At 49.3% G+C, this 19,494-nt stretch overlaps 1 protein-coding gene across 2 annotated transcripts in view; it reads left to right on the top strand.

The window, feature by feature from the left end:
* Window positions 1-19,494, top strand: part of CAPZB (capping actin protein of muscle Z-line subunit beta) — a 124,635-nt gene that overhangs the window by 44,581 nt on the left and 60,560 nt on the right. For both annotated transcript variants that reach the window (XM_024554301.4, XM_053921805.2), the window contains exon 2: window positions 10,377-10,466. In XM_024554301.4, coding sequence (XP_024410069.1) covers window positions 10,377-10,466 — 90 coding nt within the window. The remainder of the gene's footprint in view (window positions 1-10,376; window positions 10,467-19,494) is intronic.

Below are 19,494 nucleotides of genomic sequence, written 5' to 3'. Positions count from 1 at the left end.
GGGGTGTTTCCCTGCGGAAAGTCATCCCCTCTGCTCATCCCCTCTGCTCATCGCAGCAGAGTCATAAAAAGCAGAAGTTGCTTTAGGTTGAGTGCTGATTGGGCTCCAACTTTCAGTACTTGGGAGAGGGTTCGCAAAGCTCTCTGAGTTGGCAGTGGGGTGGACAGGGGTGGAAGATGCAGGAGGAAAAGGGCACCTGCTTATGGGGAGGCAGAAGGGCACTGGCTACTGCTGTGCTTTGTGCTCCTGCCCCTTGCTGAGCAGCGGCTCTGGTTGGCTCATTTGGGATGTGCTCGTGCTGCCGTCGTGCCTCCTTCATGCCCCGATTGCTAACCCCTTTGGAGACTGCCATTCCACCCAGTCCACCAGGTGAATTTTGATCCGGGAACACAGAGAAACCTCTCTGCGTTCTGCATAGGTTTCTGGGCTGTAAATGTTGACTCTGTTATCCAGGACCTTTTTCTAACCTACACTGCAGCAAAGAGAGAGCACTACCCCCTGAGTATGATTCATTTTGGATCTTTCACTCCCTGAAGGGATGTGTAAGGGAAAAATGAGCTGATGGCTGTTGCAGTACTCGACACAGAGCCTGTGTGCAGGTTGCTAAGTTTTACTCTGGGATAAATACACCAGGGAGAGGTGGTTGGAAATTATCATTGCTGGGCAGGGAGTCGAGGTAGTGTGGGGACTCTGTTCCAGCTGTCTCATTTGTCTGGTTTTGATGGCTTCAGATGGGCTTGGGAACAGCAGTGAATAGGGAGAAGGTGAAAGGGTGAAAACGATTCTTGGTGTCATCCTGGGCTAGAGAGATGGGTGGGAGGGCTTCCGGAAGAAAGTTGAACAAGGAGAGAGCGGAACAGTACAGGACAGAAACACAAAGGGAAAATCTTAATGTGGGCGACTGTGGAACCTTGTCACCTCTTACTATTTTCTGCCCAGAAGGTTCTCGCCCTCCCATTTTGGCTCAAGGGCCACCACCAGTTCCATGCCCCCCTCCTGAACGGGCCGGGGCACTGTGTGGGGTGAGAGTGGTGGAAGTCCGCCCTTCTTTGTTGGTGCTTAATGACTTGGAAGCTGAAATAACACCACGCCTACCTTTCTAGAGGCTCTTGGCAGCCTAAGTGGAAAACCTGCATCAAATGAGCAGAACGTCAGGGGAAAGGGCCTCGCGCACCCAGCACCGTTTATGTGAGCAGCCCAGCAGATAAGCTGTGCGCTTCGCACTCTGGGGGAGTCCAGCCATGGGAGGAGGAGGCCTGTAGGGATGGAGGACCCCTCTTCCGTCAGTCATTGTGCCAGACACGTTACCTCATTGCCAGTGACCCAGCAAGGCGCAGAGTGCTGTTAGGCCCGTGTTTTAAAGTTTTCAAAACTGAGGTTCCGAGGGATTACATGGCAACTTGCTTTTAGTCCCACCCTGCAGGGTAAGTGGGAGAACAGGAATTTTTAATATTAGGTCACATCTGCGCCGTCAGAGTCTTAGACTTCTCTGAGAAAAGGATGGAGGCCGAGGGCCCTTAACCTTGAATGAAATGTGCACACACACCACCACTATCAGGCCCCGTCGGGGTGCTCACCAGGGTGGTGGACCTGTGAGGCTGGTCCCCAAGTTATTTTATGAGCCTGCAACTTACTCCTTTTCTCAAAGTCTTTAAAAAAACAGGGTTCTAATTTCAGAAGCCATAGTAGATTAGAGGCAACATGTTAGATGAGGAGTGCAGCTGACGGGCCTGACAGACCGGCAGGAGAATCGAAGAAGCAGACACGGGGCCGTGTTCCAGGAGCGCGCTCTTACCGTGTCCCTCCGCCAGGGAGCAGCGCTCTGTCCTCCGTGTCAGAGCGTGGACCTCGGAAAACATCTTGGAGGGATTGCCGTCTTTCGGGACTTAAAGAACATTGGTACTTTGGTTGTCTGGAAAGGTCACTGGGAGGAGGTCCCAGCTCCTCCGTGATAATGGAATAACCGGCGTGTCGGTGGTTCTGAGTGTAGCGTAGGGTGGCGGTGTCCTCCTTTCCTGCCGTCATTTTCTGTCTGTCTTCCTCCTTAGGTCACAAGCCTCTTGAGGGCCGGGACCACATCTGACAGTTCAGCTCTGAGTCCCCAGTGCCTGCCCCAGCACTCCCGCTGTTGCTCAGTGAGCACATTAGGTGGAAAGGGCCCGGGATGTGGCCGGAAAACCTCTCAGCGTGAAGATAGGGGTTCAGGTGCTGTGTTGCCACTGACTGCGCGACCTTGCAGAATTTTCTCTGACTCTCGTTATTCGTCTGTAAAATGAGAAACGAGGGGCAGGATTTGGACAAACTTGTAAAGTCCATCCAGATCGACATTTCTGTAATGCTGGCGGAATAGTTTTTAAAAGCAGACTCGCAAAGTGCCCCAGCTATGATGATACCCAGTGGACCCCAGTGGGTTACAGGAGGCTTGGCCTGCCAGATGGGCTTTCACTGTGGCTTTGACTCACTGGATGCAGGGCACTGGATTTTCCCATGGGAACGGAAAGTCATCCAGAGGGAATGCTGGTGTTTGTGCTTGGTGAGCCGTCCCCCTCCATGCGCAGCTGTCATCACTGTGCCCCTCCCTGCAGATTCGGTCAGAGGGCAGTCAGTGGAAGAGACACTTTCTTCCTATTGATACAATTCCCGTTCCCAGGGCAACCTGCAGATGAGTTGTTGACTGGGCTGGCCAGTGACTCTCACCCCAAACAGCCCCCAGCACAAATTGCTCATGAGCTGCGTGGCAGAAAGCAGATTCAGCTTTTCAACAAAGTTGCTTGTTGGGTCACAGACTATACAAAACAAAACTGTGGTTGAGTTAGACTCCATAAAGCGGTGCTGAATCAGTCTGGCTCCAGCGCAGTTTACCTCTGTGTTGTCTGTGAAGCACTTGCTAAGCCTTTGGGGAACGTGAACGAGTGAAGGTCCTGATGAACCTAAGGACACGCTGTAAAGACTGCGGAGCTTTGGCTGGTTGTTTACGTGTGGACGGGTGCTGGTGAGTGCCCGTCTGCCATAGCTAGTCACAGAGCAGGCCAGGCAGGACTTCTGCTCTGAAATCCGAGCAGTTTAACTAACTCTCTGCTTGTCCTTGACATTACAAACACTTTCAACGAAGCACATTCAAACCATGTACACGCTGAGGAGGCTGTGGCATCATCTTCTAGCAGGTGTTCTCTTCCGGAAAGCTTAGTCGTCTCAGGCGTTGGGGCTGCCTCTCATTTTCAGGCAGTAGCCTTGTCCTGTCTGTCTTGCCTCTTAAAGTCTTAGATTACTGTCCCTGTGCCCCCCACCCCCCTCCAGCCCCAGCCTCTCCAGCCGTACAGTTAGAGCCCTGGTTGCTGTGGAGGCCCCTCTGCTGGCCCTCTTGCCCCCAGGCCCATTTCTGGTCAGGCTCTCCCCGCAGTCGCCAGATGTGTCCTGCATCACTTACTATTGCCATCCAACAAAACCTGCCCCAAAGCCTAGTAGCTTAAAATAACAGTAATCATTTTATCTCTCCAGTTGTTTCTTGGGCCAAACGTTCAAGGAGGCCCTGGCTGGGTGGTTCCGCGTGGGGCTCGTGCTGTTGCAATCACACAGCTAGAGCTGGAATGGCAAGGGCCTGGAGCCCTCGGGGGCTGGCCAGGTATCTCACAGCAGACTGTCTCGGGGTGGCTTCCTGTGGCTTTTCTGCTCGGGCTGGGTTGGGCTTCCTCTGAGCATGGTGGCCTTAGGGCAGTCGAACTGCTTACTGGCAGCTTGGGGCCCCAAGCCCGAGTGGTCAGCAGGCCAGGCAGAAGATGAGTTACCTGTTAGGCTTGGCTTCGGAAGTCGAGGAGCATCAGTTCTTCTGTGCTCTGTTGATAAGAACAGTCACAACAAAACTCTTCCCATGCAAGGGGAGGGCACATAAACTCCATCCCAGGAAGAGAGGGGCAAGTTGGGCGGGAGAGCTTGGAATGGCCGTTTTTGGGGGGAAATGTAATCTGCTTCACCTTCTAAGACTCAACAATACTCCTGTCACTTCTCTGGGAAAATCTTTAGGGACGCTCATCCCTTCTAGAGAAGTAGATTTTTAAAGTGCTGACAGCCAGACCGTGTGGCACAGAAGTCTTCACTGTAAGGACACTGAAGTACAGAGCTGGGTGAAGTGAGGTTCTGAGTCGGGCCCTGCAGCTCTGTGGGACCCTGGAGCCTCCTCGGGGAACCACTGCCCAGTGAGCCCTTCGGGCACGGTCTGGCCTCAGTGTAGATCTCTCTCGCATGCCGAGGGCCGCGCCCCACTCTTCTGCCGTTTTTCCTGAGGCACCTCCCTCTCCAGACACCTCCATGTGTCTCTCTCTACCTGATGCTTGGCAATGCCCCTCTGTGCCTGCGTGGGGCGCTCCTGCTCAGGCAGTGGTCACCAGCTCCTGTACCCGCTTCGGAGAAATCTCATGAGGTTCCCTGTACCACTTAGTATGTACCTTTACTGTGGAAGCGTTGTTCGTTTTTGTGGATAGGTGTGTTTCATCATATTGAACTTTGAGCTTATCATAGGTTGGGTCGTGTCCTGTTCTTTGCATCCTCACCTCGAGGACTGAATACATTTTATTAGATGGTGATTTCCAAATTGGTCTTCGCGCGCCTGTTCGTTTGACAGGCCGAGTGTGCACAGTGATGACAGCACTCTCGGGTCTGAAATCCTCGGTCGGCTTTTTAAGCTAGAGTGTTCAGTTTGCCGTACTGTTCTGTCCCGAAAAAATTGCTGTGGTTTGTCTTAGTTAGCAGCTGTGTTCTTTGTTGTAGGGTAATTTGAGCAGTTTGTCTTTTTAGGTCATGTGAACGACCAGCAGAAAGTGAAACATTCCCCAGCTCTGTTGATACACTTAAAAAAAAGTAAATAAATGAAAAACAACCAAAACCCTAAACTGACCCCATGGAGCTTCACCAGCTTAAAGTGGGGTAACTGTCCCCACCTTTTCATTTGACATCCTAACAAGGACTCTCTCTCTCTCTCTCTCTCTCTCTCTCTCTCTCTCTCTCTCTCTCTCTCTCTCTCTCCCCCTCTCCCTCTCTCGCGCTGTGAATTTTGACTACACCGTAAGTTCCTGGAGACAGTAACTTTGTTATGTTCACCAGTCAGCGTCGAAACCAGGGCTTGTCACCTAGGAAACACTCAAATAATTATCGAATGACTAATTGAACGGGCAGAGGATTCTGGAGAGTGAAATGAAATGGTCGTTCTTTTACTATTTGCTTTTCAGCCTGGAAAACCCCTCCAGTGGAGGCAGAGCTGGTAAAGCTCATTTTATGAAGGAAGGGTCTTGGATCAGTTAGGGTTTGGGAGGGGCCGTCCTCAGGTGGTGAGAGCCCTATGTCACAGGACGGCAGTGTACAAAACAAACAGGAAGCCACTGGTTAGATGTGACCAGGGTGGGAAATCCTGGGGAAAACTGACTTAGGAAGAAGTGCAAATCAGCGTATATGAACCCTGCCTCGTCTCTGCACCTCCTGTGCCCCGTTCTTGTACACCCCACGCAGGCACGTGGTTATTGGTTACCTTGTGGGCGGTTCCCTAAGTGTCGGAACTAGGTTTCATCCATGGGGCCGGTTTGGGGCCTGGCCCACGGGCCTGGCACTCAAGATGGGGCTGTGGGGTTGAAGCCTAGTTGCAGACCTGCAGGGGGCTGTTGAAGGGCAGGGCGGGGGGGACCCGGTGGGTGGCCCTGCACTTGCTGAAGGGTGCAGGACCAGCCCGTCTACAAGGAGTCTTAGAGGTCGTCTAGCCCAAATCCCGGCCACCAAGGGAAGTGAGTAGGCCGAGTCTCACGGACATCAAGTGACAGGGCAGACCCTGGCCTCGACTCAGGAGTCCCCGTTGCTGTCTTTTTTGTTCTTATTTCTGTTTTTTAAATTACCTTTAGTAAATATTTAGTGAAGTGAGACAGTGGCGGTGAAACAGAATAGAGAGCCTGGAAGTAAACCCACACCTGCATGGTTTGTGGCGGACGGGCGCGGAGCGTCTTCTGTAAGCGGTGTCATCGGGAGAGCTGGACGTCCACCCGAGAAAGAGTGAAACTGAACCCCACCCTTCCTCTGTACACAAAAATCTACACAAATTTGCTTTCGTTATGTGATAGCCGCAAGACGACATATTAACATATATGTAAGCTTTAGCATCATGATATTATGAATAACCTGGAATGTTACCATTTTATGCAAGATTAACAGAAATATCAACTTTTATTTTCCCAGTGCCTTTTCCCCCTTAAAACCACTCTTCTCACTCTTTTGAATTTTGTATTTATCGTTCCCTTGTCTTGGCTAATAAGAAGAAAAAAAACTTTTGCTGTATTAATTTAAAATACACACGGGTGTGTGTGTGTTTATGTCTAAATTATAGTTCAGCATTTCTTGTTTTTGAGCTTTGCGGAAGTGGCAGTGTCCTAGGTGGTCCCCTGGGACTTGCTTCCTCACTCCTACTGTCATTCTATTCCTGGGGTCCCCTCCTGTTGTGCAAGGAGCTTAGGTCATCAGTGTTTTCCTCAGGGACTCCGGCCGTTTCCCGTTTGGGCCCCTCGGATTTGGGATGACTCCCATGCAAAGGGTTCCAGTTAAGTCTAATTTTAACTTGTTACAAGCTGTCATTAAACTTTCCCGTGGCTTGGCTTATGGAAGGCTTTTAGTCCTTTACTAACTTAATGAAAATTAGATATCCTTAGCCTTAGAGATTCGTAGTGAAATATTTCTAATTAAGATTACTTGGGGTTAATGCAAAATATGAGTTATAAGCCATTTTGCAACAGTTGACCCCTTCTGAATCCCAGTATGTTCTGGATAAAAGCTCCAATGTAGCTGGACTTAACTTATGCCTAAATTTTTATTTTAGTTGTCAGGAAGATTGTCAATATCCAAATTGAAAATGTCTCCAAAGACCGGAAGTCCTTAGGGGCTACATGTGGTCTGTGAATTAGAATCGTGTGTGCGATTTTCTGGGGCCTTAGCTTTGATTATTAGAGTCTGGGAGGCTGCGAGTCTGCAGTCCCCAAAACCGAGGGTTTTCAACCAGGGTTTCTCCGACTGGACTGTACTGGCATTTTGGCCAGGTTGTTGGGGACTGTCCTGTGCATAGGATGCTTAGAAGTATCCCTGGTCCCTCCCCATTTGATGCCGGTAGCGCCCCCTGTCCCCGTGATGGCAACCAAAATGGTCTCCAAACATCGCCAAATACGTCGTGGGGGCTTGTGGCAAGGGCAGAATAGTCCCAGTGGAGAAACAATAACTCACACTTTTTTTTTTTTAAATAGACTTATTTTTTTAGAGCTGTCTTAGATTCACAGCAGAGGTGAACAGAGGTACGGAGGCTGCGCCTCTAACCCTGCCCTCTCAGCTGCGCAGCCTTGCCCACTGTCAGCCGCCCCCCCATCCCTCTGCTCCTGCCAGAGGTACAGCCGACTGACCCACGCCAGCGCAGCACAGCAACCCGCCATTCAGTCTGCATTAAGGTTCACTCTTGGAGGTGGGCGTTCTATGGGCTCAGGCAAGTTTATGATGACATGTAGCCACCATTCGTAGTGTCCCACAGAGTAGTGTCACGGCTCTCTTCCTCCTCCTCCTCCAGCTCTTGGCAACCACTGATCTGTTGACTGTCTTACAGTTTTGTGTGTTGCAGACTGTCACATAGTTGGAACCCCACAGTGTGTAGCCTTTTTAGGTTAATATGTTAATATTTCACTTGGTAATTTGCATTTAACGTTCCTCCATGTCTTTTCAAAGACATGGCTTGATAGCTCATTTCTTTTTCTTGTTTTTGATTTTTCAACTACAGTTTATATTTAATATGAATTTGTATTAGTTTCAGGCATAGTGGTTGGACAATTATGTACTTACAAAGTGTCCCCCCTCTAGCACCCACCTGGCACTGGACACACATACTGACTCTGTGGTAGGTCATTTCAGCCGGAATAATAACCGTCTGCACGTGCCACCATTTGCCTATCCATTCACCCACCACAGGACATCTCGATTGCTGCTAGGCTTTGGCGATGATGAGTAGAGCTGCTGCAAACATTCGTGTGCAGGTTTTTGTGGGCACATAAGTGTTCAGTTCCTTTGGGTAAAAACCAAGGGCCGCTGTTGAACTGTATAGTAAGAATGTGTTCCGTTTCTTATGAACACATCTCCACATCACCATGCTATCTCCAAAAGTGCTCGTACCATTCTGCATCCCCCCAGCAGTGTCTCAGTGTGTCTGTTGCTCCACATCCTGGTCAGCATTTGGTGTCGTCAGTTCTGGATTTTGGCCGTCCCGGCAAGTATGCGATGGTACCTTGTTGTTGTTTTAATTCACATCTCTGCGGTGACATGGGATGTTGAGCATTATTTCATGTGCTTATTTGCCATCTCTGTATCTTCTTTGGTGAGGTGTCTGTTAAGTTCTTTGGCCCACCTTTAACCAACTGACTTGGTCATTTAAGGTTTTCTATTCTTGCATGGCCAAGGGGCGTATACCTATTTAATGGAGTTTGAACACCTAGCTCCAATTCAGAGTAACCGGAAAGACTGTAGGGTAGGGGCAAATGGGGCAAATGTTATAAAATATATTTTAAAATACTTAAAACATGTGTTTGCATACGTACAGAAAATATTCCTAATCAAACATGTGCTATATGAATTCAACATGTATTAACTAAACCATTACAAGAATTCTATCAAGTAGATACGCTCCATTTTATGAATAAATAGAGGCTTGTAGAGGCTAACAGCTCTGTCCAAGGCCATAAATTAACAAAGGGCAGAGCTGGGGATGGAACATCAGTCTCTCTAGTGTCAAATCAGCTAATCTGGGTTCTCAGCCTTAGAAGTGTTAAAATGTCTTCCCACGCCAGCAGGCGAGGCCCATGTCACCACAGCCTTGGCTGGCACGGAAGGCACGGCCCAGGTAGGGAATTCACGGTCGCTAGAATGTCGCACTAAGCAGAGCAAGTGCTAGGAACTTTTGGGGCTGGGGAGGGGGTGTTTCTTCAGAGCGTAGCCAGTTTGTCGTGTGTCCCAGAATAATCACTGTAACCATCTTGAGGGGGGGGGGTCCCTTTCTTTTTTTAAAACCAGCCTGTTGTATATGGCCGTACTAGTTACCTGAAAATGAAATTGCTTCTAGTTTACTTAACGTGTTATGTTTTTGAAATGAATATAAAGTGGGTCCTTGTCCCCTAGCCTCTGTAAAGTTATACATCAGGAGTGTGGAGAGATGGTCATAGTCAAAGATTGTACTTGCTTGCAGCCAAATGTGGCATTGCCAGGAGTACTTTATGAAGATTCTTAAGCTCCCTGATGTAGGGCTCTTAGAAGTCCCGAGATCTGTCTGACAGAGACCGGATGCAGATCACATAGTGCCGTTGTGTGGTGGTGGTGGGGACTCTGGCTGCCTTACCTGCACTTCTGAGCATCTCTACCATTTTCCTGGCCCACCTTCCTTACCTCATACCCCGTCGGACCTCCTGAGGCCTGGCCTTCTGTGTTACAATGCACTCTGCACCGAGTGTACTCTGCACTTTACCGTCTGTGCCCACTGGGTTCATTCCTCCTCCCTCCGTTATTTATCACATACCTCCGGTGACCGGCACAGGCTGGCTCCCAGTAAATTCGTGCATCATGAAATTAAATGAGGAGAGTATTAAGAAGCACACAAGGCTGGAAGAAGGTTCTCGGTGAACAAGGGTAATCTTTACCCTCCCAGGGCCCTGTAGCAGTGTGACTCCAATGTATTTATTGCCTTGCAGTCCACTTGGCCAGCTAGGGTGAGGTCCTGGCTGTTAAGCAGGTCAGTTCAGGTGCTGGTCTATTTTGCAAGGGCCTGGCACCATGGGAAACGTACCAAGCTTTAGTAGAATGACTGAAGCAGTCACTTAACCTTTCCATAGATTTTGCCACTTGTTCTTTGCCTGCCTCTCTCTCTGGCTTGGAGCTTATCAAGGAACCTGGCCTGGTGATGCTATCTGATATTACCTGTTTAAATCCAGGTTACAGCAAAGAATAAAGAGCTTAATCTATTCAGGCATGTTCCCCATAGAACCAGTTGGGAATTAATACATAATGCATCTCCCATGGTCTCCTGCATTAGAGAAGGAAAGCTGATAAAGCTTTGAGATGTGGGTAGAACAGGGTCACTTTCTGAACTCTCTAGCCTATTTATCCCACTCTTTGATTATCTTTTGGATGTCTCCACTTGAGACAGACACTGCTGCCAAAGAGGCTAGCAGTCTCCCTCCAGCAGACAGGGCGGAGAGCCTGCTGCAGGCCCGCGTAGCCTTAGAATACCCTGGGCACGTTGCAACTGCAAAAACGCTTGTTGGAAGAGGGTTCTTGGTGTTGCTCTTGGCAAAATGACTGAGACACTTTTCTTTCTCCTTCCGCAGAGTGATCAGCAGCTGGACTGTGCCTTGGACTTAATGAGGCGCCTGCCTCCACAGCAGATAGAGAAAAACCTCAGCGACCTGATCGACCTGGTACGTTCCGTGTTCACGTGGGTTCATTTTGGGCAGTGGCTCATAATTGTTTGCTTTCGGTACCTTTTCCCTGCAGAATGCAAAACACACAAGAAACCTGCTCTCTCTCCAGCCAGACACCACCACTGGGTTGCGAGATTCCTCCAGACAGAGAGAAGTTGTTTCATATGGTGGTCTTGTTTTCAGCACCACCTGTGTTCATAAAGCCCAAGGTGGGAATTCTGAAGTTGGTTACGTTCTGTCTCCTTCCCCCATGGCCTTGTTCTCAGTTTCTAGACTCTGCCCTTTAGGCACAGGGAAGAGGTCACGCATCCAGCCGGCATTCAGCTGCATGGTGCCGGGCTCTCTTCCTCTCTCTGCCCCTGGGGAGGGTTCTCTAGCCAAAGCAGTAGGAAACTCTACCCTGTAAAATGCTTCAGTGGCTTCACTTCTAGTTGGAAACGGCAAAGCACAAAAGTCAGCTTTTCACATCTATTCACATCTATCAGATCTCTTCACATCTATTTTTTAAATATTTAATTTTAAGATTCAAAATTATTGGTCTCAGAATGATGTCTCAGATTAACTGGGACCATAATGTTATTTGAAAATGCTCGAAGTATTAAAAAATATCTATAAAGCTCTGGGAAGTATTGAAAAGAGGTAAAATAAAATCAGGCCCCAAGGGGTCAATTGAGTTACTGCCTCGTTTGGCCAGTGAGTTCCAGCTCTGGCTCCGAGGCCTCTGCTCTTTTCCTCTGTCCCTTGTCATCTTGGATGTAATTATCACTTGCCAGCCCTGGCTCATCAGTGAGGTATCTCTGAAAATCGTGGTTTGAAAACTCGTTCATGTGCTGTAGCGATATATTTAATTTGATTGTATGAGACTCAGACAGTTTTCTAGGGGAAAAACGGGACTGCAGGAGACTCCTGCCATTCACAGATAAAGCGCTTCACAGCGGTCTGGAGAGTCCTCCGTGCAGCTATTGCATCTTGGCAGGGGCCCGGACCCCCAGCGGAGAGGCAGCTGTGTGAGACAGAGTGCAGCCCGCTGAAGGAGTTGTGAACTTGCTCTCTTTCACGCGTAATGACTCAGGGAGTGGGAAGAAGGAGGTTTCTTGAGGTAAATGGTCCAGACAAGAAAGGCAGCCACAGGTGCATGTGATGGAAGTGAAGAAAATGGAGAATTTGATGACCCCTGGCTAGACAGATTCTTTGGATGAGCATTAAAGAAAGAAGGTGAAATCACGATGCAAATGACCTACTGTATGCTCAGAATCCTGGGTCACAGACCAAGAATCGGCAAGGTGACAGCAGCCACTGAAGTGGCCTTGGCCTAAACTTGGGCTAAAGGGATCCAGCTGGCAGGGTCCACCTGAGCGGGCAGCGGCCCCTGTGCTCCAGTCGCTTGTCGCCCGTGAGGGTATGACACCTGTTGCTTGTTTTCGGGTGTTTCTGGAGGAGCTATACTTTGGAGCTGCTGGTGAAATATCCTGATATTTAACACTGGTCTGAGCACTGGGTTGGTTAGATCTGACTTCCGTGCAGAATTTGGGCACGTGCCTGGGAAGTGTGAGTTGTGGGGATGGGGGTCAGAGGAAACAGTCTTAATGATGTAATAATTGGGAAATCATGAAATATGTTGGGCAGGTAGGAGTGTCCCTGAAAGTCGGGAGGGCTTGGGTTTGACGTGTTGCTGGTCGTCAGCGACAACCCCCTGCTGAGCTTTGTGTAGCCGCTGTGCTGAGCGGGTTGCTGCATGGCTCTGTTCACCGCTCGACGGCCCAGCGAGGCAGCGTTCCGAGATGCAGTCTGGAAGTGCCACGTGGCTTCGCGGGTTCTCGGTCAGAGCATTTGGAGGGTTACCACGTGGAAGAGGTGGGCAGGAGTGGAAGGTGTGAGCAGGTCCCTAGTTCGGTCAGCTGCAGAGGCTTCCTTTTCTTTCACACTCAGCACGAAAGTGTGCTTGGCTGAGTTTAAGTTTAGTTTGCCAGTCTAGTTATGGCTGTGTTTTGGAAATGAACCAAACAGAACGAATGATGAGCACATTTTTCTCAGGCCGTCTTTGTGTTTGTTTAACAAGCTATTTTGTTCTTATGGCAACGAAAGTGTTTTACTACAGCTGTGATTTCTCTGTGATTCCCTCGTCGTTCTTTATGTCAGACATGTGCAGGTTTTAGGGAAGCCTGGCTGGCTGGTTCCATTGCAGCATGGACGGAAAATGAAGGAGCCATCTTCCACGTTAGCCCAAGAATGGTGGGGGAGACCAGCCTCGAGGTTGAGCTGGCGGGAGGGTGCTCAGGTTGAAGCGCCACACTGTGCCCGTCCCTGATACGTGGTGGAGCGAGTGGCACCCCGCAGATTGCTGTCAGAGCGCGCTGCCTTTCCACACTTAACTCTGTCTTCTGTGGAAGGTGGCTGGAGAGGGGGTGGAGGCAGGTGTAGGTTGTGGGACTGAGCTGGATGCCTTCAGTTGTGTTACCATGTCCTCGGTGTTCCATAGTGTGTATGTGACCACTTCACCTTCTCTAGGGGGTTGAGACTCTGAGGAAGAAGCCAGGTCTGACTTCTGCGCAGAATGTACCTTCTGCACTGACGTGTTACCTGTTTGGGGAAAAAATGTTCAGTAATTCGATTCTTTAGTAATGTAAAATATTGAAACAGATGTATTATGGAGGATAACTTAAAATTCACATAATTATAATAAAAACACCTGGAGACTTGAAAGATATTTCCCTGTTAGAGCCAGGCCACTTAGGGTTGGTTACCTGTTCACCTCTGTCCACTGCTTCCAAGGAGGCTGGGGAGGCACCGACTCCCCATCACCATTGCCTGGCGGCCAGCCAGCCTTGGGCCCCATACACCTCCTAAGGCTGAACAAGAGGCTATAAATGATTCCCTTCACCCAGAATGGACTGGGGGATCAGTGTTCTCATTAATTTTTAAAAAAATTTTGAAGCTTGATGAATGTGAGAATGGAAACGAAGCATGACTTTTCGCTGAAGTAGAATCGGGTGAAGCATGCCTCATTAAAACTATATTGACGTGCTTCAGAAGCCACTTTGTGGTTAATGGTCTTGCTTCAAGGCCGGTGCTTTGCACTGTGGTGCACAAGGGGCATTTGGGGCTGGTTTTGTATTGGGTCCTGTGAGGAGTCCTAGAAATCACTTACTTGAATGTTTCCCTTTAATCGCTGCTGTGTTTCTTCAACTTACCCTGGGAATGACAGATTTTTCTTCTTTTGAACTGGATTTGCAAAATTATCTTATTCTTGCCAGAGTCTGTCTGTGCGGAGTGTACTGCTGTGGCTCCAAAGTTCACGTGCAGCTTTCGTTTCTTCCCAAAGCTGGAATTTCAGAAAACTCACACTGTTACGGGTCCATCTAGAAGCAGTGTATCCGGGCCTTTGTTTTTCGTAATCTGGGATCAGTCAGAGGTTTTCAAAGCCAACAATGCATTGCTTGGTGCAAATTGCAGTCATTCTTGCCGCGCTCACCTGTCTAAAATACTGAAGGGGAGGATGTTGTTTTCAAGAAAAGTCGCCAATTTTAAGACTGACAAGAATGCTAGGATTTGCCAGCATTCCCCATGAAGGAAATGGCCTCTTATATGTTGGAGCCAGAGAACTGTAGGCCAGTGGTCCGGTTACAGAGTGGTATTAAGGAGAAATGTGGCGTATGCTTGGCAGCAAGGCCAAGGCAGCCCAATTTATCATGCCAGATCAGCTTGCTTTGCTTTTCTCTTTCCAGCATCAGAGCTTTTGCTGCCTTGGGATTATAGTGCACACTCTGATTGGTGGGGAATGACCTTCTTTTGCAGATGGTCAGAACATCATTTTATTACATATTAATCCCATTGTACTGGAGTGAAGCCAGCCGAAATCCATTGTTAAGCTGTTTCAAAAATACCCACAGGTCCCTGTGTGCCAAGAATCCTGTGATGTTATGATGCCCCCTTGGCTTCCTAAATTTTGACCTTCTATGGCTTTGCTCTGCACGCTGGCAGCGATAGCTGTGGTGTATTTTGAGCCCTGAGCTGAAGAAGGAGTTTCTGCAAATTGGCACCTTTGCCTTTCTAAGAGCAGACCAAAAATAGCCAAGTCTCTGCTCGCACTGGTCAGTTCATTTTTCAATTCCTTTTCTTTTCTTTGCTGTAGTCACCCAAAGGTCCAGCTTTCAGTAGCCCCAGATTTTAACCAAGCAAGGGGGAAGAAAGCAGAGCTGGCTGGGAAAGCACTCAAGCCATCCCAGCCCGGCTGGCGGGTTCGAGGGAGAGAGACACCCAGACGCCCTGACCAGGGAGTTGATAACTTGATCGGTTTCCATCTCAGCATACTCCTCTTTTTAGCAGCCAGAATTGCCCTCCGGAAATAGAAGGGGCCAGCTGGGCGCAGGGCCTCGTGCTGCCAGCCTCAGCGGTACCTTTACTTCAAACAACTCGCAGAGGCCGTGCACCTCTAGTCTAGGTCGCTAGTGCGATGTCTGCACAGGAGCAGGAGGCCCTGACAGATTGGACGGATGGAGGGCACTGGGCACAATTAGGCATTGGGGCTCAGCGAGCGAGCGAGTAGAGACCTACAGCTTACATTTCTAAGAACCTGCTTCCCTTGAATCTGTCTGTCCTCGGAGCCACGCTCCCACACATTGTGACTGGCAAAATTAAGGCTAATATTATATGTAATCGTTCACCAGTATTACTGATTATCTGACTTCTGCTAAGCATCGGTACTCAGATTGCAGTCTCTAATAGTTAAACCAGTGAAGCCTGTAAATTCTTTCCCCCAGGACGGCTGTGTGGAATGAGGCTCCAAACTCTGTTCGGTTCCCAGGTGACGAATACGTGCTGGCTTTTGGGGGGTCTTGAAGGCCAGATTTGATGTGGTTTAGCTGTGGTCAAGAGCGAGCTGGCTTGTGTTTTCTTGCCTAGTTTCCCCATTATGGTCGCCATTTAAAAGTCTCATACCAGCATTTTTTCAGAGTCGACATCTCGGATGTTTTCTCCTTTCTAAATGGGTGTCAGCCGAAGTAGGTGAAAAGTCACTGTATTTTGCCATGTATAATGTGCTCCCATGTATACTGTGTACCCGTGGTTTTGGCCCAGATTTTCAGGAAAAAAGTCTTTTGTTTTACTTTTTTAATTCAATTATTTATTTATTTGTATTTAGAAACAAAAATGATTATTGTATTCCAGGGTAGTATTTTGCATGCAGACATAGTTACTGCTTTCTAGAGTTACACTTTTAACACATAAGTATAAATAAAAGAAATAAAACATTTATATAGATATGGAATTAGCACTACCCACATATAACACGCATCAAAATACTGTGCAAAGAAGTGCGCATTATACACAGTGAAATATGGTAATGGGTTCAGTGGACATTTACTGAGCACCTCCGTGAGTGAGGCACTGTGCTAAGCCCTGGGAAGAAATGCAGCCTTGATTCCTTGGCTCCCCTTCCACAGGGAGAACAAGTTTCAGGGATCCTCACACTTGATCCCAGATAAGAATGACTTTGGTTGGGTTCTCTCAGCCCGTGGATCTTCACGATGGCTGACTAGCTACTGAACTGAGGTGTTCTCGCGGAATTTAACGCTGTGTGCCAGACACCGCTGTAGGTGCTGCAGCTGCCTTGCTCCACAGTACTGCGTTCAGTGCAGAATTCAGGAAAGATTTTTCTGGGAGAAAGAAGACCTGGCCACGGTCCACTGTGCACTCTTCGCTATTGAACAAATACATAGCGGGCATATTTATTTGTCTTTGCCTTTGAGTGAAGGTGTTCTAGGCCCTTTAATGGTGATGCCCCGCTAGCAATGAGTTTTTGCTATCTTCTCTGACTCGGTGCTGGCCACCTTTAGTCCGGCCCCTTACTGCTTCTCAGATTCTTTCCCCAAAATATTCCTGGCAATAGAGGGAAGCAAATCCAAAAGTGGCTGCCTCAAGTAGAGAATTTTGTTTTGTCTTTTTAAAAAACTGTGTTGCAATTCATAACGTGTCCATATGTAAGACATTTTAATATAAAAAGAATGCTTTTTCCACCAAAGTCAGGTTGATGCTCCAGAAGCTGGGCCCTGTCCCCCTGGGGACATGGCTTTGCTGAGGCTCACTGGTACTCTGGGACCTTGTTTGGTGATGCTGGGCTTTGTAACTGGGCCTCCCAGAGGGCAGGGCCACCCCCTCCATGGTGACGCATATGGCTGGAGCCTTCTCTGTAGCCCTGACTGGCGAGGAGGGGACTGTGCTGCACCCCGTGCGCTGTACCTAGGGACGTGCCCTGCGGGTTTGTGTCGGAGGTGGGGGGACTTGGTTTCCCTGCTCCCATTTGTCAGAGTTTGCCGGGAGGCTGTCTCCTAGACGGAATGCTGTCTCTGGAGCAGGAGCAGGAGCAGGGGAGCCGATTAAACCGTTGGCAATTGTGTAACAACTGCTGCAGTGTCTGTTGTGCTGGTGCCTGAGCTTTCCTGGGGGCCGCAACACTGCTTCAGTCCCCGTTTACAAGGGGAAAAGCATTCCAGCCAGGGGCCTCCAGCATTATTTTAATGAACTCCATTCCTTGGAAAGTTGTGGTGAGCCTTTTCATGCAAGCCTTTGCTCCGTGAATGGATGCAGCTGTGGTGACTGAAGCCAGGGAGAGCCAGAATGCAGACCCCTGGACTCCGTGCCGAACCGGCCCTCTGCACCCCACTCATGGGTGCCTCTCCAGAGGAAGGGGGCCTTTAGTAACCCCAGCCTGTGGCTGAGGCAAGGACCTGGCCACCTAACGGTGCAGCCTCGGATTTGCGTCAAAGTGGCAGCTAGTCAACCCTTCTGAAGTGCTGTGATTTGCTTAGAAAGAGGAAACGGGGCTTCCTGGGGTCCCCAGACCTGACCTGCTCCCCCAGAGATATGGCCAAAGTTATTTAGAGTTCTCATGAGTTCTGTTCTAGCAGAGTAACGCACCCTCATTTCATTCCATTAAGAATGAGCAGTCCAGAAGATCAAAACTTGAGAAAAGTACAGGGCCATTTGCTGTGTGTGTTTGTGTTCCTTGGGGGGGCTAAGCCTGTTTCCAGGAGACAATGTGATGCCCATGGGTCCTGAACAATGAGTTCCAGGACAGTATGCTTTCCGGGGGCAGGAGGGCCGAGCGGGAGGAGGCTGCAGACCTCCCAACCGAGGGCAGGACGAATGGGGTCCTTCTGCTCTGAAACAGGCCAGTGATGGAGTGACTCGGTATAGTACAAGTGGTAACCATGTTTCACTGTGAGAGGACAGTCGGTTATTGAAAAAATTGCTGAAACAAGTAGTGACTTTGAAGGAAAACAAGCTAAACATCTATTGCTCAGCAGGTACCCATACTCCTAGTGGACTAAAGAACTAATACTTAAATGAACATAAAAAAGCCAGAGGGAAAACATTGATATTTAATGTTGAGATGGGGGAGGCCTTTATATGGCATAGAAGCTAATGACAAAAGGATGGCTTTGGGATATGCAAATTTAACTTCAAGTTTAAATAAAATAAAGTTTCAAGGCCAAAGACAAACTCTGAAAAAACATTTGCAGCTTATGGCAAAGAATGTATCTCCTAAAACCTTCAGAAAACACCTTTTGAGGTTGTTAGTGTCATTGTCCCCACTTTCAGTTCTGTTACTTAGAACTAAAAGCAGCAGGGGCTTTGGCAACTTGACCAAAGTCACCAGGCAGTGGTGGAGCCAAACTTGGAATCTAAACATCCTGACTCCAGGCTCCCAACCACTGTGTACTGTTGCCTCCAGCAGTAAAGGAAGGTAGGGCCTTGGCCCGAATGGCCCGGTTGGTTGGAGCATCTTCCTGGAACCAAAAGGTTGTGGGTCCAGCTCCCAGTCGGCGCAAACGTAGGTTGCGGGTTCAATCCCCTGTGTGGGCAGGGGCGTAGGCGCGTGCAAGTGTGACTCCTGGTCTCTGTGCTGGTCCAATCTGGGCGGGTTGGGGAGACAACCAGTTGATGCTTCTCTGTCTCCTTCTTTCTAAAATCAATGGGGAAAAAGCGTGCTTGGGTGAGGATTAGGAGAAAAAAGAAAGGTAGGAATACGCTGTGGGTACACAGGTGATTCACAGAGGAGGTAATGCACACAAATCTTTTTGATTTGCTAGTCAGGAGAGTGCAGAGTCAAACTAGGGGGTGGCTGGGAAAGTCTCCTTCCCCGTGACCCTTCTTCCTGCTCAGTGGACGGCCGCATCTTCTGGCTGCAGCGTGCCCTCTTCCTGGCTCACCGTGACGTTGACTCCCGAGGAGCTAAGACAGGGAGCAGCTGCGGGAGCGTGGCGCACTCTGGTTGCTCTCTAGAGTTTCACCAGCCGCACTGTCACCCACGTTCAAGGTTCTGAAAAGTCCTGCAGTGGAGAGAAGAGGACCTGTTTTCCTGGCACCCAGCACTTTTCTAAGTTACTCTCATGGAACCCACTCTGGGAAACACTGGTTCCTGGAAAGGTTCATGACCCACACGTCAGATGACCTGGACGCTAGACCCTGTCTGGAAGTGGCCTTACGTGTGATGTCAGCCAGCTTTTAAATTTTCACAACTGTTTGGGAAGATGGCATAAAAAGAAACGTAGCTATCCTTATTTTATTGTCTTCTTTTTCAAGAAGAGAACTGCTTTAGAAAACGGCTAGCTCCTTCAATAGGAGGGGGGAGAGGGTGGGAAAAAAGCTTGGTGTACATTAAGCAAACCTTGCTGGAAGTCAGGAGCCGGGGCTGTGGCTTTGGGCCTGCCGCTCACTTGCTTTGTGGTCAGTGGGTCTCACTGGGTCTCTGGAGGGAGGGCCGGAGGGTCTTGGTGTCTGAGCCCTGTTGCCTGGAACCGAGCCTCGCCCTGGGCACCCTGGTGTCGATGTCACTGCCTTCAGATCCCCATTTGCTGGCAGCAGAGGCATGGGTTTCTCTCAGGTCTGCGACCAGGTAACCGCCCCGTAGGTCGAATATGTGGCAGTGTTGAGCAGGCTGGGGCCCCTGGCAGGTTTCTCCCCCGCCAGTCTGTAGTTCCTGGACAGAGCAAAGTGGACTGGGACTTGAGTCGCGTCTCTGTCA

The sequence above is a fragment of the Desmodus rotundus genome, chromosome 3, assembly GCF_022682495.2.
Source record: "Desmodus rotundus isolate HL8 chromosome 3, HLdesRot8A.1, whole genome shotgun sequence".
In the NCBI taxonomy this organism is placed as follows: Eukaryota; Metazoa; Chordata; class Mammalia; order Chiroptera; family Phyllostomidae; genus Desmodus; species Desmodus rotundus.
Note: the sequence above shows the minus strand (reverse complement) of the source record. Positions and strands in the feature narration are given on the sequence as shown.